Genomic DNA, 24,941 nt, shown 5'->3' with positions numbered 1-24,941 from the left:
CTGGGCCCTGGTGATTTATCTCCCATGGCATGGAACAAGGAGGGGAACAAGTAGGGACAGTCCCTTCGAGCAGCAGCGGCATGCCTGGCATGTCCGAAGGTGCTCTCAAGGCTGACTGCTTCCCACACATATGTTGGCTTGTTTAAGCCTCAAGCCCTCGATCCTTTGTTGAAATACAATAATTTCATTCCTATGGTTTTCAATACCAAAAACTCAACCTCCAGGAGGGTTAAAGTCTAATTTGTACTCCAAACCAAGTAGCAGTGCAGTTCGCTACTACTGAGGCTGAATCCATAAAGACTTCAAGACCACGACCAGAAGACAAGTTATTATATATAATACCCTAGAAGGCCTGAAACATAATTATCATATACATAGCTGGTCCTTCAGAGCTTTTTACCTATAACATGCTTTTTCATGAAAGTTATTTCATGTACTGGAGATAACTGTGAATTACTGATCAAATATTTGAATACTTATACTTACCTGGAATTTCATTTCTGCTGAAAGAAAAAGGAAGAACAGGACTCACCTAAAACAAAACAAACTTTAGAAATGAAAGTAAACATCTTATCACACACTATCACTTTTGGAAGCAGCATAGAGGGGCAGTCAACAGTAAAACACTGGTGAAATAGGACAAAACTCTAGGCCAAAAATCCATTATTATTATCATCAGTGACAGTACCACAACTGTGCCCTTCATAATTAATAAGCACTCCTAAGAATCTTCATTTGGCACCAGATGATGTGTTTAAGAGAAACACTCTGGGAGGTTTTGAATCAGACTTGGTTTTTTGTTAGCCAAGTTACAGGAGAATTTTTAAAGTGGGGGGAAGGGAAGAAGGAAACGAACCAGAAAAAGAATTGAAGCCATCATCTACAAACCAACAAAGCACTGAGAGTTCCAAACGTTATGTCACACACTAGAATGACTGATACAGGCTCAAGCGGTTTATAAAACCTAGAAAAAGACTACACCAGCAAAGTCCCCATTTATCTATAGAGTTCAGAAGCTAAAACAAGGAATATTTCAGCTTAACACCTGATCTCAAGAGAATCATATACACTTCACATGAATAAAAATACCTGAAACCAAACATTTTTAAAAGCTCCAATACCCAAAATAGAAAGAAAATAATTAATTCAGAAGACTCAATCCATCCATGATAATCACAAAACGGCTGGGCAATCTCTATCTTCCTTCCACACTAACCATCCATCCCCTGGAAGACCAAGGGAGATCAGACCTTCCAGACTTACCTTCCAGACCTTCCAGACACCTGGCTGCGGCAAAATTCGATAGAATCTCCTTGTGGAACAGCAGTTTCCCATCTCTTGTGTCTCTCCCTGTCATGATCATGCAGGAAGCAAGTCTGGCTGTGCTATTTCTTATCATTGTGTGTCACCCATCTGCAACATGATATTGAAAAAGTAGTTCCCTTTCCCCCAGAAGGTTGAGGCTCAGCTACAGGGGTAATTCTCCTGGGCACACAGTCATTATTTAGGCCGACTCAGTGACTTCAACAGGCTTAATCATGTGATCAGGTTTGTTGCCAGCTGCATAATGCTCCCACATCTGTAGATAGAGCCGCTCTAGTTCCATCGTGTATTGTTTGGTGTTGAACAGAGGGCTAGATGTTCTCTGCTTCCAGACTTTGCCACGAATTTTCTTCAGGTATTCTACATCAGTTCCCAGTTTCACAGCTATCTCTTCATATTCTTGTCTATTTTTAGCAATCAGCTCGAGACAGCCTAAACAAGTGAGCTGGGAAGCTGCAACTCGGGAAGCAAGAGTCTCTCCTGGCATAGTCACCATGGGGGGTCCCTGCCCAAAGGACGTCCATCCCTGTGGTGTGTCCATTACAGAGCGGAGTGTCCAAGCAGACATCAGCCAGCTGGCCTCTCCGAACATGTTCCTCTTTAGGAGCAACAGGGGAAAAAATGATATGGTTCGGGGGAAGGCCCATATTTTGTGCGTACTGTTGAATATTAGCTTCTCCTGCTGCTGGAAAACGCAACAGCCACAGTACACTCTTGGGAACACGCTTCAGAATATTTGCCCACATCTGCAAAGTAGATGGGTCAAGTTTGTATAACTGATTAAAGTTACAGTACACAATGGCATCTTCCGGTAACCCGTACTGAGAACGTGTGGTTACAATAATGGTACGGGGAACCTCCTCTCCAGTGGCAGCCTTATTGTTGATCAGGGTAGTTGCCAGCCCATTGCTAATGCTGAATCCATTAATTGTAATCTGAATTTGTCCTCTGTTAATCATTTCAATAACTGCTTCTGCAACAGTATTCATAGGAATGACAGGCATATTAAGAGTTGTATTACTGCTGTCTGCATTGTCTTCTCCATCAGGACATTTCATCTTGACTATTTGCACATCTGACAGACTATCAAGAAATGCCTGGAGGTCGATTCCATTCAGCACAATCCGATTGTCATAAATGTGCCCATTGGACTTAAAATCGATGACGGCTTTTTTCTTCAGGTGAGGGAACATATTAGCATGATCACCAATAAAGAAAGTATGGGGCATATAAGCCAGTTTCTCAGAATACTGCTCAGCAACTTCAGCAGGTGAAGTTTCCTGATCAGTGATGATATAATCCATGCAAAGCGCGCCACTAGTCCCAGGGTACCCCAGCCACATTGCCTGAATAGGAGCTGGCCTGAGAGCAAAGAGTTCATTTCGAGCACCCCTGGTATAACCATTCAGATTTACAAGGATGTGTATACCATCTTGATGGATGCGATCAGCTGCTTTCCCATTGCATGGAATCTGAGAAAGATCAATGAAATGATTGGCTTCTGCCATCACCTTCGCTCGGAAGTTTGTGCCATCATGTGGGCTCAGGGCATAACAGAATATCTCAAATTTATCAGGATTGTGCATGCCTGGAATAGACTGCATAAGATGAGAAGTAGGATGATTCCCAAAGTCAGAACTCACGTATCCTACACGCAGTCGACCATCACTGAGCTTCAAGTCTTTTGGATGTTCATACGGTGGTTTATGAAGGACACTTATATTAGCCAAGCAGAGGTTCCCATGCCTCTCAGCAATAGCCTTCCTGAAGCCATGAGAAAGAGGATAGAGCATACTATGATGAGGCTGCACAGAAGGCAACCTATTCTTCTCCAACTGGTCAGCCACAATGCTGACCAACTTCTTCATTTGCTCATCATAGTCTGTCCAATCACAGACAACCTGCAGGCAATGAGCCAAATTACAATAAGCGTCAGGAAAGTCAGGTTGAAGCTTCAGAACAGTGCGATAAGAAGCAATTGCTTCTGGAATATTCCCTGAATCGTGGTGAATGGAAGCCAGATTGCTGTGGGCATCCGCAAATGCAGGGCTGATCTGAACGGCACGAGTATAACACTGCAAGGCTCCCTGAACATCCTGCATCTCCCGTAGGGTGTTTCCCATATTGCAGTAGGCATCAGCAAAGGTAGGACTGATTCGAATAGCCTCCTTATAATGCATCAGAGCTTCGTGCAGTTTTCCCTGCTGCTTCAATACACTTGCTAAATTCGAATGGGCATCAGCGAAGTCTGGGCAGAGCTCTAATGCTTTACGATACAAGCGAACTGCCTCTTCACTGTTTCCCTGTTCTCCTTTGATATTGGCTAGGTTATTCAGAGAGTCTGCATGGGTGGGACACAGCCAGAGAGCTGTATGAAAACAATCTTCTGCTTCAGCAACACTGCCCTTCTCTTTGAGAGCGTTTCCTAGGTTGCAGTAAGCATCAGGGAAATGTGGTTGCAATTCAATAGCTCGCCTGTAGGTGTCTATTGCCAGATCCATCAGGCCTTGCTCATAGTATACACAAGCCAGGTTGCCATGTACCACTGCATGATTTGGACTCAAGCTTAGGGCATGAAGGTAAGCTGCCACAGCTCTGTCAAAAATCCGTGCCTCATTGAAGACATTTCCTAAATTGATATAAGCATCCAGAAAATTGGGGTCAAGGGTGACAGCCTTTTCAAAGTGATGAATCGCAAGCCAAATCTCCCCTTGCGCATTGAAAACACAGCCAAGATTACTCCAAGCTACTGCAAAGTTCAGTTGCGTCTCAATTGCTTTCAAATAACATGCCTTGGCTTCTTCTAAGCCACCCAGGGCTTTGAGCAGGTTCCCCAGGTCACTGCGAACACAGTACAAATAAGGATTGTACTGAAGAGCACAGACGTAAGCTTGTACTGCCCCTTCCATGTCACCTGCTCCTATCAATGCGGCTGCCAGGTTAATATAACCATCGATGAAATCTGGTTTGAGACGCAGTGCATGCCGGTAATGCTCAGTTGCTTCCTGCAACTGCCCTCTTTCCTTGTACACATTCCCCAAATTCGAATAGGCTTCTGCCAGAAGAGGGTTCTGTTTAATTGCCAGAGTACTAAAGTGGGCAGATCTGTCCAGCCTTTGACACTGGAAGTGTAGAGATGAAAGTAATAAAAGTACACCAGTATTCCCTGGCTCTTGTCTCCAGAGCTGCATGCAGTGTCTCTCAGCTGTCTCAAAATCTCCTGCCTGATATTCTCGATGTGCCAACTCAGCTAACCCTTGGAAGGAAAGCATACGTTTCGTTGGTTCTGTGCTGTCGGCCACGTTGCCCATGGAAGACGCCATCTGGAGCTTCTGGAGAGAGTGAAAAAAGGGGGTAATTGAGTCCCGCTGCCGACACTACTGGCAAGAACGTTTCTAGAGGTAGCAAACACGAGCGCAGCAGCCGTACCACTGCTTTGGCAGGCTTAAGCGGCGGCAACAGTTACAGGCACCGAACCTTAGGAACTCTGGTTGGCCATCTACCTCTCATGCTCTTGAAATCTTAATTCTTAACCCTGCCCTCTTCCACCATTTTTCTCCTAATCAGGGAATAAAAATTACCTATCCCTTTGCCTTACAAGAAATCAAAAGTCAGTAGTCCAAACACTTTTTAAAATATTGTTTTCTGTCCAGTTGGAAATGAAATACATGATTGACTTTTCTTCATCATTCATATAGTCAACGTGGAAAACATTAGGGCCATGAATTTCAATACAGTAAGATGAGAAAATTTTAAATTGGCCTTCCCAAACCACTAATAAGTAACCGATGTTGTATATGATGCTAAAATCTTAGAGCCTGAGTTTGGTATTTTAAAAGTTCTGAAAACATTAGCTAATTTCTCCTCATCAAATATCTCATGACTCAAACCTGAGTATTACTTTTTAAAAGATAAATTTATTTATTTTTATTTATTTATTTTTATTGTGGCTGCATTGGGTCTTCAGTGCTGCGTGCAGGCTTTCTCTAGTTGAGGTGAGCGGGGGCTACTCTTTGTTGTGGTGCCGGGGCTTCTCATCACAGTAGCTTCTATTGTTGTTCCACAACTCTATGGGTTCCTTTTTAGGTCCTACGAAGAACCCTAGAAATTAGTTCATGTAATTATAGGTTTTTGCAAAATTGTCAAAAGTGAGATATTTTAACTTCCATCAGGTAAGACCAGTGTCTATTTCTCTGCCGATTTTCCTTCTATCATAGTCCGCTATGTTGGATCATATTGGATTGGTCACAGGCTTTTTTGAAATCTGGCTAAGGAGATGTGTTAAGTGAGGCTATTATGTGATTTTCAGACACCACCATATGTAATTGACTATATAATATCCCATTACAGGAATAACTTCCAGTACTCTTACTGATTACTCTACTGACTTAACTAGCACAAGACACAGAAGCGTAAGGACAAAAACCACCTTACAATATAGCCATGTCTTGCACTTCACAGCTCTCAAAGCATGTGCATTTGAAGAAGAAAAAAACTGAAAAGTATAAAACCAGAAGTTATTCTGTGGAAAATTATTTCAATCATCAGGCATGTGAAAGATAAGTCAAAGATTCAGTTTTCTTCAATGCTTAGTCAAAACGGAAATTTCCTTCTGTCAAGAATATACTCCAGGGCTTCCCTGGTGGTGCAGTGGTTGAGAGTCTGCCTGCCGATGCAGGGGACACGGGTTTGTGCCCCAGTCCGGGAACATCCCAAATGCCATGTAGCGGCTAGGCCCGTGAGCCATGGCCACTGATCCTGAATGTCCGGAGCCTGTGCCCTGCAACGGGGAGAGGCCACAACAGTGAGAGGCCAGGATACCACAAAAAAAAAAAAAAAAAAAAAAAAAACCAATATACTCCAGGGGCTTCCCCGATGGCCCAGTGGTTAGGAAGCCACCTGCCAATGCAGGGAACACGGGTTCAAGCCCTTGTCCGGGAAGATCCCACATGCCGTGGAGCAACTAAGACCGTGTGCCACAATGATGGAGCCTGCGCTCTAGAGCCCGTGAGCCACAACTACTGAGCCTGCAAGCCACAACTACTGAAGCTTGCGTGCCTAGAGCCCGTGCTCTGCAACAAGAGAAGCCACCGCAATAAGAAGCCTGCACACCGCAACAAAGAGTATCCCCCAGTCGCTGCAACTAGAGAAAGCGTGCGCAGAGCAATGAAGACACAACACAGTCAAAAATAAATAAATAAATAAATAAATAAATAAAAGAATATACCCCATCAATAATGTGTGTAATGGAATGGTGTGAATGAGTATTTTATCAGAATTCCTGTAATGCACAATCCTATAGCAGTACTGAAATCAGTAATGCATTTATAATAGTAAATATTTATGAGGAAGTAATTCATAGAGGTTTTCTCAAAGTTAACAATGAAAATTAATGTGACATTATCAATAATAAATCGTGACGCTGAAATAAACTTTTCTAAACTATTAATAACTAAAAGCAAACTCTAATCAACCATGTTAAAAGAAATCTATGTCTATAAACTACAAAGATTATTTCTTAAAAGTTTATTTCTAAAACACATAAACTGTCATATGAGGAGGCAGTTAAAGAATATATAGCTACAAGAGTGGGGAAAAAGTTTTATAGAGACACATCTGGCAGTAGTTAATTTTCAAATGTCATTTTTCTAGATTTTGTGACACCTATAGTATTGATATTTGAAAGCATTTAAAAAATTGTAATTTGAAGATTTGCTACTTCCAGGTAGAGTAAAATATTTTGAAGCAAAACAACATTTCCACTGAGAAAAATTTAAAAAGCCAAATAAAATAGTCAGCATTCAATCAAAAAGTTCTAGACATACCAAGAGATAGAATCATATGACTAAAATTCTAAGAAAGGAACAGATAATACAAAAATATTTACATAAGATATTGTGTATCTTTATCAGGAAAAGTCTTTATCAAGAAAAGACTTTAAAATCATCAGAATTAATATTATATTTTATTTATTTGTATATTTTATTTATATATTTATATAAAGGACTTAAAGATAAAGCCCTAGTTAAGGCAGTGACAAAAGCAGTAGCAGTGGGAGTGAAAAGAAATGGTTATATTCAAGGATATTTTGTCAGTAAAAGTCCAAGATCAAATGTCTGACTGCATACATGGGATGGATAGACGGAGTGGGAAAAATCAAAGTTAACTATAGAGGTTCTAGTGAAGATGGGGTTGCCATCACCCAACCCAAGGGGTTGCGATCATCCCCAAGGTCTAGGAGACTCAAAGGGAAGGTCATGGTCGAGGAAAAGTTAATTGCTGGGAAAATAAGACTCCCAGTCTCTCCATCTCCTTATACTAGTTTTTTTTTTAAACATCTTTATTGGAGTATAATTGCTTTACAATGGTGTGTTAGTTTCTCCTTTATAACAAAGTAAATCAGTTATACATATACATATGTCCCCATATCACTTCCCTCTTGCATCTCCCTCCCTTCCACCCTCCCTATCTCATCCCTCTAGGTGGTCACAAAGCACAGAGCTGATATCCCTGGGCTATGCGGCTGCTTCCCACTAGCTATCTATTCCTTATACCAGTTTTGTTTTTCTGTTCATATAGGTAGCAGCATTTCATTCAAGGGGAAAGTCATTGATCTGACTGGTCAAATTGAACACCATAGTTCAAGGCACATTTAAAGTGGTTAGTTCCTCCACAGTTTAGAGTGTAACGTTCACAATTTCCCTCTTCCTACACTGCAGAACACATTGGCCATTCCTCCAAAGTTTCCACTCCATAGAGTGGACCAGAGATGACGTCAGCCCAGAACTGAGAGCTTGGCATGAGATGGTGTCAACCCCACCTAGAGCTCTGGCATAAGTTATGACCCAACCCAGTTCTACAGAGAGCTCTGCATGGAATCTTGTCTCAGCCATAATAATGTGATTCTGTTTTTCATTTGGTTGTCTTCTTTGCTTAACTTTCCCTGGCCACTCTGACAAACAAAATTTCAGGCAATCCTGGGCCACTCACTAACTTTATTCCATCTAATGTTATCCAGATTCCCAAGAAAATTGCTAACAATAAAGGGGGAAAGTTGGAACATGGTGAGTTTTAGGTGCCTGAAATATACAGGTAACTGAATCCAGTTAAGTAGCAAATTATTTGGATCTCAAATATGCCAGTAGAAGAGCAGACTAAGCTCAATTTAATGTACTCTTACTGGAGACACATGTAAATTCTGGGTCAATTTTGAAAAAGTTAAAAGCACATAGCTGAGATTAAAAGAAAGAAAGGAACACCTGCATGTTTCAGAAAGTAACAGAGAAATTAAATCCAGAGAAATAAGAGCAGACTGATGTGTATGGGTTCCGTTCCTTAGTATAGGCCTTATGTAAATAGGGGCTGGAGCTAGAAATCTAACATTACCTTGAGGCCAGGAATTTAGACTCAGGATGGAACAATATTGAGAAGTTAGTACAGATATCCTACAGAAATTTCATGAGGAACTGCTTAGTCCATTAAGAGGGCCAAGGGAGGTGGTGAGGAAGATTGATATCTCTTGAAAACCTTCAGGTACAGAAAACATCAACACCTCTGAAAAGTAGGCCTGTCCTTCCCAGAGTTGTGGTGGCCAGGTTGTCACTAACCTGTAAGGCCCTGTAGGAATCAGAAACTGCAAGGAGAGTAATTCAAAGAAAAACAGATGCAGGATGGGTGTGGCAATAAATCCTAGGACCCTACCAGAAACAAAATTAAAACCACTCTAGAGGGAAATTTTAACAAACCAGAGCAGAGAGTATCCTAACCAGAATAGAATAATAATTCTGAGGAAGTTACTTTACTTATTTAAGTAATATTCAATGCATTTCCATGGCCAGGCCCTTTTGAAGAATTCTAAAACATATACAAACAATTCATTTACATCTTATATATCCCACTATCCAGAGCAAAATTCACTTAAGAACTGTACTGGTGGAAATTGGGCAGCACCATGAAGAAAATAAAATGTGTTTACCATCAAAAAACATGAAGGTAAGAAAGCGAATGTCTAATGTTTTAATTATCCTGTGGTTTCTTGAAATCTTTTGAAACCCCAAATAGAGAAACCTAGGAGGAAATGGAGATTTAAATATTTAGAGATTTATCAACTCATCTCTAAAAGCTTTATTAATCTCTTCTTTTAATAACATTCCTGAGAGGTATAAATGTGTCCAGTGATAGGGTTGAATAAGCCTGAGAGAATTTCAATTGTTTACTATTCTTGGTCAGCTCTTAAGACCTTTCAGGAGCATCTTGATTTTCATGGCCTCATCCAACAAAAGTAGGATATTTTACAGAAAGTCCTGGGCCACTTTTTGGCTTGCTTTTGTGTTTATGCTTTTGGTTTTTTCACATCGGGCCATACATTAGGCTACCTATTGCATACTCCCTCATTCATGCATGCATTCATTCAAACAATATTTACTGAGTTGAGACATTTAATTAACACTCAATAAATGATGTTTAGATGAATGAATGCGCTTTCTATCAAAGTAAGTGTAAGTACTGAGAAAAATTACAGAATGTATGATCCCAGCCCCACAAAAGCTTATAACTGTGTTGAGGATATAACAGATGCTAATGAAATAACTAATATATCATATTGGACAGTTTCTAAGTTCAAAAATGAGTTTTTATAAATAATCAGAGCCTAAGGAGGACAAAGAAGGGACAGTTCATTATGGGTTGAATCTATCAATAAATGTACATTTCAGATGAGATTTGAGATTGACCTCAAAGAAGAGGACTTAGATATATGAACAGAGAACAAAAAAGGCACGGTGATAGCATGTGCATAGATAGTGTGGCCAATATTTATGTTCTTCATTAAAGATAGTCAGAGATAACCCAAATGTAACTGTTTCCATGGGTCCATTCTCAGTATCCAAACAAAACGGCAAATCCTATCTTAGTCAAACTAATGAAAAACACAGTCTTTAACAAAGAGATTGTGAAGGAAAGGGGGAGAGAAAGGCTTGCATCCCACACCACACAACAAAACTTATTGAATTATTTGTTTAATTTTCTCCCTCTGAAAATTTCCTCTCCCCCTCTCTGTATGTGTCTCTTCTCCCACATCTGGCCACACTCTACCAGCCATCTTTGAGATCTTTCCAGAACTCTCCATCCTAGTTTCATTAGGCCACAATTTAAACATCTCACAGGTCTCCAGGATGCATCCCCATCACTTATTCCACAAAGACAAACAAAGGACACTTCTCAGGATCACGTTTCTTTGAAGGAAGAGGTCATGAGGAGTGATTATAAAGAATATAAGGTGGAGAGCAGTGACTTAAAATACCATTTTTCAGCTTAGAATGTGAATACAGGGAACTTTGGGAAACTAGAAAATCTAGAAAGGATTCACTGATAATTATTTATGTTCAATGAATAAAGTAAAATGTAATAAAACAGCTAAACTCTGACAGATTAACTTTTTCAAAAGTTGCTTTCACACACCTTCACTATTGGGATGTTTGATAAACACACCTTTCCTTCTTCACTTTCTTCTTTCTTTGCAGATACTGGCACCAAACTTTCAAACAGTAAGAACCTTCCCATAAGTCCCTTGCCAGGCAAGATTAAGGTCTAACAATCCAAACAATTTTTTGAAGAAGATAACTGGTTGACAGCACAGGAAAAGAGCTGGGTTTCTCTTATTCAACAGTCACATAATGAGTAATGTGCGAATTGTTTTAAAAAGTCTCTCTGCATGAGGGGCTAAGGTTAAGATTAGAACTTCTGAGGCCAGAAGAGCAAAATGACTACAACAATCCACATATTTTCAAGAGCTGCCCTTTGGATGTGAGGGATTGATTTTTCCCACTAGTTTTTCAGCAACCCAACTGGTGTCTTTATTAAATGACATAAGAGAATACAGTGTGGCCAAGAAGGCTTAGATTCCTTAGCCCCAAGACAGATATTCTCCAGTGACTGTCCACTCAAATGAAAAGGAGAGATTTACAAGAGGAAACTGGATACAACTGAGTGTACTTTAATTTTACCTGAATTATTTGTTTTGTTTTCAATTCTCCGCTGAAGTGCCTACATTAATATATTTTTAAGAACATTTCCTTAAGTTGAAGTATTCATTCAGTATATTCATTTACTATAATTTAGAAAAGCCAAATGATTTAGGCAAATTCATTTCTATATAGCCACAGCAGGGTATTGTGAACTAAATGACACCTGGCAGTTCTTTACTCAGATACTAACTCAATTAGAAGGCAGAACAAGGATACCTACCCATTCAGGGAGGGAAAGGTCACTTAGCCTCTGTAGCTGTCTTAGGTCTCTTATCATCACAGTAACAAATTGAACACTAAAAACCATATGATCTTCTCAATAGATGAAGAAAAAGCTTTTGAAAAAAATTCAATATCCATTCATGGTAAAAACTCTCCAGAAAGTGGGCATAGAGGGAACATACCTCAACATAATAAAGGCCATATATGACAAGCTCATAGCTAACATACTCAATGGTGAAAAGCTGAAAGCATTTCCCCTAAGATCAGGAACAAGACAAGGATGCCCACTCTCACCACTTTTATTGAAGGTAGTTTTGGAAGTCCTAGCCACAGCAATCAGACAAGAAAAGTAAATAAATAAAAGGACTCCAAAATGGAAAGGAAAAAGTAAAACTGTCACTGTTTGCAGATGGCATGATACATAGAAAATCTGAAAGACACCATCAAAAATTATTAGAGCTCAGAAATGAACTTGGTAAATTTGCAGGATACAAAATTTATATATAGAAATCTATTGTATTTCTATACACTAACAGTGAACTCTCAGAAAGAGAAATTAAGGAAACAATCCCATTTACAATCACGTAAAAAAGAATAAAATACATAAGAATAAATCTGCCTAAGGAGGTAAAAGACCTGTACCCAGGGAACTATACGACACTGATACAAGAAATTAAAGATGACACAAACAGCTGGAAAGATATACCATGGTCATGGATTGGAAGAATTAATATTGTTAAAATGACCATCATACCCAAGGAAATCTACGGATTCAATGCAGTCTGTATCAACATATCAAGGGCATTTTCCACAGACCTAGAACAAATAATTTTAAACTTTGTATGGAAACACAAAAGATCCTGAATAGTTAAAACAGTCTTGAGAAAGAAGAACACAATTGGAGGAATCATGCTCCCTGGCTTCAGACTGTGCTACAAACCTACAGTAATCAAAACAGTATGGTACTGGCACAAAAACATCGATCACTGGAACAGAATAGAGAGCCCAGAAAGAAACCCATGCACTTATGGTCAATGAATCTATGACAAAGGAGGCAAGAATATGCAATCGAGAAATGTCTGGGCTTCCTTAGGGATGGTTTCATCAATTAATTTGTTTTCTTAAATGGACCATACTTTTCCATGTCTTTGTATACCTTGTGATTTTTTTGGTTGAAAATTTGTCTTTCAAATATTATAATGTGGTATCTATGGAAATCAGATTCTCCCACTTTCCCAGGGTTTCCTGGGCTTTTGATTGTTGAAGGCTGTAGTAGTCTGTTTAGGGACCTTTCCAAACTATTTTTGCAATGACTGTTTTCCTTATCGTATGTACACACTGAAGTCTCTGTTCCTTTAGTTCATGTTTAGCTAATGTTTTGACAGAGATTTCCTTGAATTCCTGCACCTAAAACAAACAAAAACAAATATACACAAGCACATCCACATGCACACTCAAAACCACACACCTCTGCCCATTGTGCAGATTGCTGGATCACTCCTTCAACATTTAGCTGACCTGCATTGAGTTCAGGGCTCAGCCCATGGTCAAAGCTTAGAGACTCCTCTGGTGTTTTGAGAACATGCATCTTGTCTTGAGTACGCATGTGGCTTTCTTAATTTCTCTGGACACGTGTGTACTGTTTGTAGGTTCTAATTTCCCAAAGAACCTCCCCCAACTTTGGCTCCTGCATCTTCTGTGGTCTATTGTATTTCAATGCACAGTCTTCTGCCCCAGCCATCTGTGCTTTGTTAGTTCACCTTGCACTTTTTTTGAGCAATGACCGCTGCTTTTCCAGACTGTGTTCCAAGTTAGCTAAGACAGAGATAAGCATCTTGTGTCAGTCCTTCAGGTAGCTCCCAGACAGGTTAGAACAGATACACATAATAATCTGACAGTACGGTCTCTTCTGCTCCCTCCTGAAGCAGGATGGAGGGTCCCATACTAGGAATGGTCTGCTGCTACTTTAAGACTATCACTGCATTAAGACTCCACCACTTTAAGACCATCACTACACTAACAGTGGATGGGGCAAGGGCAAGTAAAAATGCCACAAAGCTTTCCTGCCATTTCCAAATTGCCTCTTCCCTGGTTCAGTATGTGTTTGGTTGCTATAAATCTTTGGCTGATTTCAGGACTAAGAGAAACTCAAAGAACCCCACAGCAAAAAACAGTATAATTAAACTCTCAGAAGCTAAAGGACACAGAAGGAATCTTTTCTTCCAACGGAGAAAGAAAAAAGAAATGTTTTACAAAGCACGGATCCTCAAAAAGATTAGAGCTGGGCTTCCCTGGTGGCAAAGTGGTTGAGAGTCCGCCTGCTGAGGCAGGGGACACGGGTTCGTGCCCCGGTCCGGGAAGATCCCACATGCCGCGGAACGGCTAGGCCTGTGAGCCATGGTCGCTGAGCCTGTGTGTCCAGAGCCTGTGCTCCGCAACGGGAGAGGCCACAACAGTGAGAGTCCCGCGTACCGCAAAAAAAAAAAAAAAAAAAAAAAAAAAAAAGATTAGAGCTAATTTCCTATATGAAACCACAGAAGCAAGAGGCCAGACATATTTAAAGTGCTGAAAGAAAAAAAATTGTCCACCAAGAATTCTATATTTGGCCAAAGTGGTTTCAAAACATAGGGAGAAATTAACGCATTCCCGGATGAACAAAGGCTGAGGGCGTTTATTTTACAACTTCCTACCACTGCCCTAGGAGAAATGCTAAATTGAACCTTCAGGTTGAAATGAAAGGACACTAGACAGCAACTCGAAGCTGTAGAAAGAAATAGAAATCTCCAGTAAAGATAAATACATGGGCAAATACTAAAGCCAGTATTGTGTTATTGGCTCGTAACTCTACTTTTTATTTCTTACATGATTGAAAAAACAAATGCATAAAATAATCATAAATCCATGTTATTGGGCTCACAAAGTATAAAGGTGTAATTTGTGACAACAATAATGTAAAGAGGAGGAATGGAACTGTAGAGGAACAGAGTTTCTGTGTGCTACTGAAGTTGGTTTCAATTGAAATTATATTGTTTTAACTTTAGAATGGTAAATGTGATCCTCTTGAGAACCACAAAGAAAATATCAATAGACTATATGCAAAAAGAAATGAAAAGGGAATCAAGAGTTCACCACAAGAAAATCGGCTAAGCACAGAAGTCAGTAATGGAGTAAATCAGGGGCAAAAAATGCATAAGACATACAGAAAACAAGCAGGAAACAGACAGAATTAAGTTCTTCCTCATCAGTAATTTTTGAGAAAGTAAGTGGATTAAGCTCTCCAATAAAAAGATAAACATTGGCAGAATGGACTTTAAAAACATAATCCAAGTATATGCTGTCCGCAAAAAACTCACTTGATTTCAAAAGACACAAGTTGCTTGAAAGTTAAAGCATAGAATAAAATATCCCATGCAAATAGTAACAAAAAAGAAGGAAAGAGAGACAGAAAAAGAAAGGAAGGAAGGAAGGAAGGAAGGAAGATAGATCTGGGATGGCTATGTTACTATCACACAAAATAAACTTTAAATCAAAAACTATCACAAGAGGAAAAGGAGGCCACTATATGTTGATAACAAGTTCAATCTATCAAGAAGATAGAACAACTATAAACATATATGTACCAAACAACCCCCAAATATGTGAAGCAAACATTGACAGAATTGAAGGAAGAAATAGATAGTTCTAAAATGATAGTTGGAGATCAATACCTTGCTTTCAATAATGGAAAACACATCTAGACAGAAGATCAGTAGAGAGGTAGGGGGACTGAATGACACATTTAACCAACTAAACCTAACAGCCGTATATAGATCACTCCACTCAACAACAGAAGAATACACATTTTTCTCAAGTACACATGGAACACTCTCCGGGAAAGACCATATTTTAGGCCACAATAAAAGTACCAATACATTTTTAAGAAATTGAAATCATACAAAGTATCTTCTTTAGCCACAGTGAAATGAAGGTAGAAATCAATAACAGAACCATTGATAGCCATTTCCCATCATGCCTGCCACACATGATATAAAGCAATGAAGGGAAAAACATAATTTACCACTTAGAAAAGTGGGAAAGAGGACATACCATTGACACAGAGTGTGTGCTGTTTCCCGTTGTCAGGGATAGAAATAAATTAGCATCATTTATTCATTAGTGTGTTAATTTCTTGGTCAATCATTGGGCAGCCAGTGTTTCTGCCTGATGGGAAGATTTCCTATACTCAGTGTTGAGTGGAGCCAACCTTGAAAGGGACATTTTAAAGGATTATACTGTGATGGGCTTCGCAGTACCCTTCCTCCTATGCCAGTATTTAGGCTGGGGTATTTCCATGGAGTGTGTACAATCGTAGGCCCCAGTTCACCAGAATTTAGTTTGACTCGTTTTGTTAATACATTCCCTCAGTACTTTGTCTTTTGTATCCGTTTGCATTTACTTCATTCTTTATTATCACTGCGAAACAACTCTGCTTCCTGTTCAGATGCCAAAAAGTGGATATCAATACCTCCTGAGTTTTACACATCACAGATCAGTTTTGGATATCAGGGACAGAGACAACAGCTATTTCCAATGACTTTGAGACATACTTTGAACATGTGATTAACATGTTGAGTGTTGAAATGTGTGTTGAGCTCATTATACGTGCTCTAAAAGGTTTCAAACTGCAAATATTTAAAACTCTCTTTCTTTGAATAGTTTTCCTGTGCTGTCCCTTTGTGTCAGACTGTTAATGTGCAGTCTGGCACCTTCAAATAATGTGGCTTTGTAACCAATTATTTACATGTTGTTTTATCCACAGAGAATCTTTTTTTAAAAAATAACTTTATTTATTATTTATTTTTGGCTGTGTTGGGTCTTTGTTGCTGCACAAAGGCTGTCTCTAGTTGGGGCGAGCGGGGGCTATTCTTCGTTGTGGTGTGGGGGTCCTCATTGCTGTGGCTTCTCTTGTTGTGGAGCATGGGCTCTAGGCGCTGGGGCTTCAGTAGTTGTGGCTCACGGGCCCTAGAGCACAGGCTCAGTAGTTGTGGCACACGGGCATATTTGCTCCGCGGCATGTGGGATCTTCCCGGACTAGGGCTCGAACCCATGTCCCCTGCACTGGCAGGCGGATTCCCAACCACTGTGCCACCAGGGAAGTCCCCACACAGAGAATATTAAGGTCAAAACATACAACTCGATTAACTACACTTCCTCCTTTTCACATTTCCCTCATCTTTTCTTCATCTTCTGTCTATGTTTCCTTGGCCCTGTTTATATTAAGTGCTTTTGCCATTATATTTGATTGTCTGTATTCCAGTGAGTTACCACAATGCTTTATGAGACACGCTAGGATATAAATGCATTTAAGTAATATGTATATATATATATATATACACATATATATGTAGTTTGCTTGAGTGCAGTGTTTTTTGTTTTCTGTACTGAATTCATTAGCATGGGTCGGTATAATATTTAGCATAGGTCGATATGTAATTTGTAAACTAATAAAGTCTTAAAAGTGAGGAAATAAGTCTTTCAAATTTAATTATTTATTTTAAAGAGCAGAATAGCATACATAAACAGGTGCCTAATGAAAACTTGTATTCTAATTTGGAACTCTCATGAACACCGATTTTTTTGTTCTTCTAATGGTATGATAGTAGGCCATTTGATTATTTTTATTTTTATGGCTTTAACTTTAGAACAATGAAATATTCATAAATTTTAAAAAGTATTTTTCTTTATTTCATGGGGGTGGGATACTGGAGAAATGAAAGGTCAAACACCTATCGAGGAATCCATACTTGTCTATATAGTGTGTACTTTTATTTCAATAACTGATTTCAAATTCCTAAAAGGATGCTATAATAAGTTATTATGCCATTTTACAGACTGAATTAAGTGAATTTCAGGGAGGTATGAAACTTGCCTAAGGCTATCCAGCTGCCAAGTGGTAGAAGTGAGAATTAAATCCAGGTATACCTATCGCCAAAGTTTCTGCTCATCTCTTTACATCATCCACTTTTAATAGCCAATGCTTTTCTGCTTACAAATATGACTGAGGTTTCCAGACAGTCAACATTGCTTTTTAATCAGATAGAAAAATTACTGTTGCTTCTCTAAAGACATATTTCTTTTCCGTTAAGTGACTTTAGTTGTTCAGATAATACTTCCAGACAGTAGCCATCATACAGTTGGAGACTAAGAACAGAACTCAGGGATGTGTCTAGCAGTCAGTAAAGACCAACTGGGCTCACTGATGGTACTTACGGTCATTTCCTCTAGACTAACATAATCTTATTAATAAGACCCTAATAATTCACAGTACTGCCCTTGCCTGATTGTTTGTTCTTCTCCCTCTATCACTCTCTCTTTCCCCATATTATTATTATTTTGGACAATTTTTGGTGAATTAAATTCAGGGATTAGTATTCAGGAGCGCTAGTCACAAAAGCAGAGAATCTTAGCTCACACCAAAGGAAGAAAATAGAGAAAAAGTATAAATTATATGAATACACACATATCACACATGTACCAACTATATGTTGCACTTCTCCAAAATCTATTCGGTATCTGCACATTTATTGTATATTAGCAGTAAGACAAGAAATGAGCGTAACGCTCTGTTTACAAGATACAGAAAACAGACCCAAATATGGAAATTAGTAGCGATGAGAATGGGGAAGAAAGACTACAACAAGGAATGTAGATGATAGTTTTGTTTCTTAGCTATGATGCCAAATGTTGAACTTTCAACTTGAGACAAGGAGGCCATAAAAAGTTGTATTAGTTTCCTAGAGCTGCCATGACAAAGTACCAGAGACTGAGGAGGTTAAAGAACAGAAATTTACTCACTCACGGGTGTAGAGGCTAGAAATCTGAGATAAGGTGTCAACAGGATTGATTTCTTCTGAGGTACCTCTTCTTGGTTTGTAGATGCCATGTTTTCCTTTTGTCTTCACATGGTCTTCTCTCTGTGCATGTCTGTGTCCTAATATTTTCTTTTTATAAGGACACCAGTCATATTGAATTAGAGCCCACCCATTTGACCTCATCTGACCTCAGTTACCTATTTAAGGGCCTTATCTCCAAATACAGTCAGATTACGAGGTACTGGGGGTTAAGACTTCCACATATTAACTTGAGCAGGACACAGTTCAGGTGATAATAGAAGATAAGAGTAATTTAAGCAAGTAAGTAACTATTGTTTACAGTGAGTTGCTTAAGGATATGAATTTACTCAAGAAAAACAAGAAGAAATTACATAACACTGTGTGTTATACAAAGATATTAAATTAATCATCATAACATCCTGTGAGATGGGCATTAAATTAGACTAAGCAAGAGTAAGCAACTTATCCAGAATTGTATAGTTGGTACTTTCCAGAATTTAAACCAGGTATTTTCCCAGTTCCATTCTACGTTATATATTCATTTCATTATTTGAAATGAATTTTGAGTCTTCATTTTGCTTAGTTCCTGAAGTTATATGGGGATAGAATGGAGTTGGATATTTTCAGTGACATTCACACATGGGGAAGGAAATTGAGTCCAGAAGCTTCAGCAATGTTTCCATGGAGAACGCTAACAACAGAACCAGAAACACCATTATCCTTTTGGTTCAGTGGTCTTTCCTAAAGCACTACAAGAATCAATTTTAAGAAGCCAATGTTTTCCAAACTTTCACCAATGGGCTCTGTAGGGTCCTCTAACAATATCTAAGAGACTAACTAGTTTCACATTCCAAGCCACTTAAGACAAGGAGTTCTGATTGTTCTCTGTGAGGAAATCAAGTGACAATCATAGCTGGTAATTTAGGATAGTTTCTTCAGGGCCCAGGCAAAACCTAATACACAAGTAATAATCATTGTTAAGTGCATCTTTGACAAGGATTCATCAAGTATCAAAGAGGTCTATAAATTGGGAGAAATTATGATCAAAGACAAACGTAGACTACAGTTATTTAATTAATGCTCAATTATTTATGAGTTTAACTTTGGTTAACCTCATTTTCCTTCTTCTAGACAATTTCCAATTCATCTCCACAAAGAGACCAGAATACTTACCTTCCAAAACAAGATTTATTGTGTTCCTTTAATTCAAAGCATACAGTGACTTCTACATTCACTCCACCAAGTTTTGCTAGGAGAGAAAAGGAGACATCATATTTTGTCTTGAATTACATATGCCACCATACTTGATTTAGCTCATCCTACTGGAGGCACTTTTTTTTTTTTTTTTTTTGGTACGCGGGCAGCCTCTCACTGCTGTGGCCTCTCCCGTTGCGGAGCACAGGCTCCGGCCGCGCAGGCCCAGCGGCCATGGCTCACGGGCCCAGCTGCTCGGCGGCATGCGGGATTCTCCCGGACCAGGGCACGAACCCGTGTCCCCTGCATCGGCAGGCGCACTCTCAACCACTGCGCCACCAGGGAAGCCCCTGGAAGCACTTTGACGGCAGATTCTACAGTGTTGTCTTACATCCTCTACGCAATCAAGCCAAGGGAATCACACATAGTTACAGCTGGAAAAACGTTTGTTCTGGGTTGATACTTTTAGCCTTTACCACCAAGACTTTATCACCAAGATCTATCTTTACAGTCTCTAAACAGGAGACCTTCTTGCCTTCCGTTTTCATATTGACAAGGAAGGTAAAGGGACGAACTGAGAAGTACCCAAAGTCAGCTAGCAGCCAGCACAGATAAATCATCTGTGGAGATATTGTTTCTTTCAAAAGATATAAACATGAGAGGAAGTCCGAGTGTTTGAAACAATTGTGCATAATAAAATTCCATGAAAACCTAGAAATCCAGATGCAGATCAGTAACATATTGGCTAAATAAGCTGTTATGTTCATGCAATGGACAAGTGTACAGACATTAAGAAGAACGAGATACTCTTTTCTATGAGATTCTCTTTTCACTGAACTCATCAGTGCTGCAAAAACAATGTCACATAATACTTTTTCTTTAACATTATATCAGGCATCCTCATCTTGTCCTGCATTTATTGCCAGTGTTACTAAAGTTTATCATTTACCTCTTTCTCTTTTAGACATATAATTTCTTCTTATTTTGGAAGCATTCATCAATCCCTATTTTACTCTTTCTTTTAAATTACAAATGAATATTGAATTTTATAAACTATCTTTTGGGGGATATTTCAAGTGATTGTATAGTATTGCTCTCCTTGGACCTTGTTATATGGTAAATTATATTTTGTTATTTTATATATGCTATTTATTATATATCGTATTATGTTTACTAATTACATTTATTATATTATAATTACATTATAATTAAGGTAGCATTTTGTTTTAGATAGACAAAACAACCAGTGGAATAGGAAGCATCTTAAAATTAGATGCAAGAGCATAAGGGAATTGAGATTTAACTAAAATTCACATTTTGGATCAGTAGCAAAAATTATTGAACAAAAGTGGGAAAATATGGCTATCATTACTAAATTCTAGATACAGCAAGTAGTTAAAAGTTAAAAAATAATGAAACTGTAAAAGTATCAGAAACCTGGGAGACATGAAATAAAGTATTCATGAGGAATACCTTTCTAAGATACAAAGAAAAAAGGATACATTTAATTATATAAGAAATAAAATTTGCCTCATGGCAAAATGCACTACAAAGGTCAGAAAACAAGCAAAAGAAATTGGGAAATATATTAAGAAATGGATATGCTTTGTTTACAACTTTTGAGAGAAGCACATGTTTCTTTTTCCTTTAACCTGTTATGGGGGTATTAATCTATAATGTAAGTGCATGGTTCCTTTCCTTTAACCTGTAATGTGAGATTTAATCCATATGGTAAGTGCATGGTTCCTTTCCTTTCATCTGTAATGTGAGTGTGAACATGTGGCACTGTTCCCAAGCACAGACTTTGGATGTTCCTGTACTGGTCCCATCACTGCCCATCCACAAAAACTTACAAATGTTGCTGCACTTTCCTGGGGGTTAGAGTCTTAGCTAAGAAATGGAAGCAAAATAGAACTTTCCCGCAGGGATGATAGAAGGTTTAAAGGAGTAAATATGTAAGTGACTTAGCACAGTGCCTAGTACAAGAGAGATCAGTATAAGTACTTATCAATTTTTTAAAGAGACAGATGAAAGAAATAAAATGTGGTGATTTCAATCTATTGATATATATTCTTGACATTAAACTACCTTTTCATTCGTTGGATGACCTAACTTGCTCATGCTTTTTCTTACTCTAGTGAACTTGGGTAGCTAATATCATTGTTTAAAATTTTTGCTGTTATATTTACAAGTAAATTTGACCTGTAAATTTCTTTTTCCTTCCAGTCTTAATCTATTTTCAGTATTAGGATTATATAGACTTCATAAGATGAATAAAGGAGCATTCTTCCTTCGCTATCTCTAGAAGTTTTTCTTTGTTAATATTGATGTTATCTGTTTAATAGAAGTTGGATAGAATTCACCTCCCAAATGATCTGGCTGGGTCTGGTACTTTCTTGGTGAAAGACTGTAAACTATTGACTTCATTCCTTTACTGGTGAAAGAACTCCAGCTATAGATTTCCTCTTGTGTCAGTTTTGGTAAACTTTAGGAGCTAGGAAATTGTCCACTTTACAGAAATGTTCAAATTTAATGGCATTTTATATATTCTCTGTTTGTACTCTCTGCTATAACATTGTCCTGATTCTTTCTGTATATTATTTACTTATGTTTTTGTTTTGCTTAATCAAAGTGTGTTTTTTAAATCTTTTCAAAGAATATTCTTTTGACTTACTAAATCACCTCAATTTATACTTTTTTCTGTTTTCTTAAGTTCTGCTCATATCTTTATTTTCTATTTTTTCTATGTTCTCAGGGTTTATTGTTTTACTCTTCTGATGTCAATTAAAACACTTGGTTATTAATTTTAAGAAATCTTTTTAGTTATAAATAGTTGAACTTTTTGAAGATTCCAGCTTAGTTGTAAGTATCTAAGGGTCAGCTCGTCCACATTGTTGCTAGCCTAAGGCTAAGTTCACCCTACCGCAATGTATATATTGACATTTTTTCCCCTCGACTTTCTGTGTTTTGCTACTTCTCACTTTTCTTTGGAGAGAAGCCCTTTGAAATACCCTTAACTTATTTTACAGCCAATAAGTCTTTAAAATAATGTGTATTTTTAAAAGATAAATCTACTTATATAATTAGGCAGGGCTTCCCTGGTGGCGCAGTGGTTGAGAGTCTGCCTGCTGATGCAGGGGACACGGGTTTGTGCCCCGGTTCGGGAAGATCCCACATGCCACGGAGCGGCTGGGTCCGTGAGCCGTGGCTGCTGAGCCTGCGTGTCTGGAGCCTGTGCTCCGCAACGGGAGAGGCCACAACAGTGAGAGGCCCACACACCACACACACACAAAAAAAAACTAGGCAGAAAATCTGACCTGCCACATTTTTAAAAATAGCATAAATTCACTCTTCTCCATGATTAATCTGCTGTATTACACAACCTTCGAGTTTTTAGCTTTATCAATGACATGTACTTGAAAAATGTTTTAAAGATCCTACCCAGTCTTTTAAAACATCCTTGTTCCTTGTTCCTTGTTTCAGTTCTAGTTTTATGTATATTTTCTGCCTTGCACCTGATTATTCCAACATCCGATGGATGGCCTTGGGAAATCAAATTCTGGTATTGATTGGTTTTTGCTGATTCTCTCCACTTCTAGCTGATTTCTTCATTATTGTGTAAATTTAGATCATGAGCTCATGTTTACCTAAACTTTATCTGTGGGAATGCTATAGGCCTGTGTTGAAGGTCTACCACTCCAGAAAGGGTTTAGTTTTGTGTTTGGAATACCACCGATTTGGGAGCATTTTAAGTTAATTTCTTAGCTTCTGTTTGCAAGACCGCACATAAATTTGCAACCCAAACACTGGGAACACGGATCTGGGGTTCAGAATTCTCAAGATTTCCTACCTGTTTCCTACCCAGAGCAGAGGCCAAGAGAATTTGGTCTTAGTCTCCCTTTGCCAGAAGATATTTTTTCTCCTGGCACACCCTTTCATTGAAGGTGAAGCTAGGGATAGATAGGTTTAGTTCTAACTTCCCATCTAGTAGGGATGGAGTCTTACCTCCTGCCTCTCACGTGGTTATGGCCATTTAAAAACAAGTCTCTATGTCAGGTGTGTCATTAAACTATGGCCTGTATTACAAATCCAGACAGATGCCTATTTTTATGGCCTATGAGCTATGAATAATTTACACATTTTAACTGGTAACATTTTAAATGGTTACATAAGTACCTAAATAATATCCTCAATTTTGCTCTTTGGTCTACAAAGCCTAAAATATTTGCCACTTGGCTCCATAAAAACAGGATTTCCAGCTTCTGTTCTAAGCTATCAAGATCTTCAATCCACTCCTAATATAGCTATAACTCTCACACATGTACCACCCTTCTTTCATGGGTCCTGGAAATTTCTACTGCATACTTCAAAAATCAACCACGCACTTAAAAATAAGTTGTGTACATTTAACCTAGCATACCTAACCCTTTTCCTTTAGGAGAGTTTTTCAAGTAATCTTGCCCACCGTATTCTTTAGCGCTTCATTAATAATGGCAAAAAAATTAAAACAACTTAACATTCAACAGATGGGAATTGTTCATAACAATTATAGAAGCACATACAGTAGAAAACTATACACTGTTATTGAAACAGTGAGACATAACTAGTTTTATTCTTAGAGAACTATGTTTATTTAGGTCCCTTTTGTTTAAATAAGTATATTTCTGTGTATGTATGTATATGGTCATGTATTTATATACACATACATTATTTGTATGATATAGTTATATAAACGTATGAAATACCTACTTATACACATACCTTTGATTTATATTTGTATACATACACAGGAATATAATTACATATATTATATAGTTATATACATTGAACTGAAAAATGGTAGTATACATATATATCATGTATAAATGTGTGTCATCTATGTGCATGTGTAGAAAAGCAGGTTGAGAGATATGGAAGCATGAGTTAGACAGGGTTCACGATTATAAAAGTAGTTATGTGTAGATAGTGAGGTTAAGGCCCATTTGATTGAAAATATTGCATATTTTTACATCAATTGTTATGATGAACAGATTTCTACACAAATAAAATTATAAATACCTATACATACTTGTATGTGTAATGTATAAATAAAATATAGATAGTTTTATAGATGTATTATATTTATATTACATAATATAATTGTCTTATACTAATACATTATGTATTGTGTTATACAGAATATATTAACTATAGTGTATTATATCAGATAATAATAATTATATATTTATAATATATATAAATATATATTTATAATTTATATATTATGATATAGTTGTTTTATAATCAATATTACAGGATATATCAT

General features: G+C 38.1%; 1 protein-coding gene across 1 annotated transcript; it reads right to left on the bottom strand.

The window, feature by feature from the left end:
* Positions 1 to 1,504: 1,504 nt before the first annotated feature.
* Positions 1,505 to 4,646, bottom strand: LOC307055631 (UDP-N-acetylglucosamine--peptide N-acetylglucosaminyltransferase 110 kDa subunit-like; the record flags this gene model as incomplete). Its single annotated transcript, XM_079707831.1, has 2 exons — positions 1,505 to 1,921; positions 2,034 to 4,646. The coding sequence occupies 2 exons, from the start codon at positions 4,644 to 4,646 to the stop codon at positions 1,505 to 1,507; spliced, it is 3,030 nt and encodes a 1,009-aa protein (XP_079563957.1).
* Positions 4,647 to 24,941: the final 20,295 nt, after the last annotated feature.

The sequence above is a fragment of the Hyperoodon ampullatus genome (assembly GCF_949752795.1).
Source record: "Hyperoodon ampullatus genome assembly, chromosome: 7".
Taxonomy (NCBI): domain Eukaryota; kingdom Metazoa; phylum Chordata; class Mammalia; order Artiodactyla; family Ziphiidae; genus Hyperoodon; species Hyperoodon ampullatus.
The sequence above is the reverse complement of the archived record's forward strand: the minus strand, read 5'-3'. Positions and strand labels throughout refer to the sequence as shown.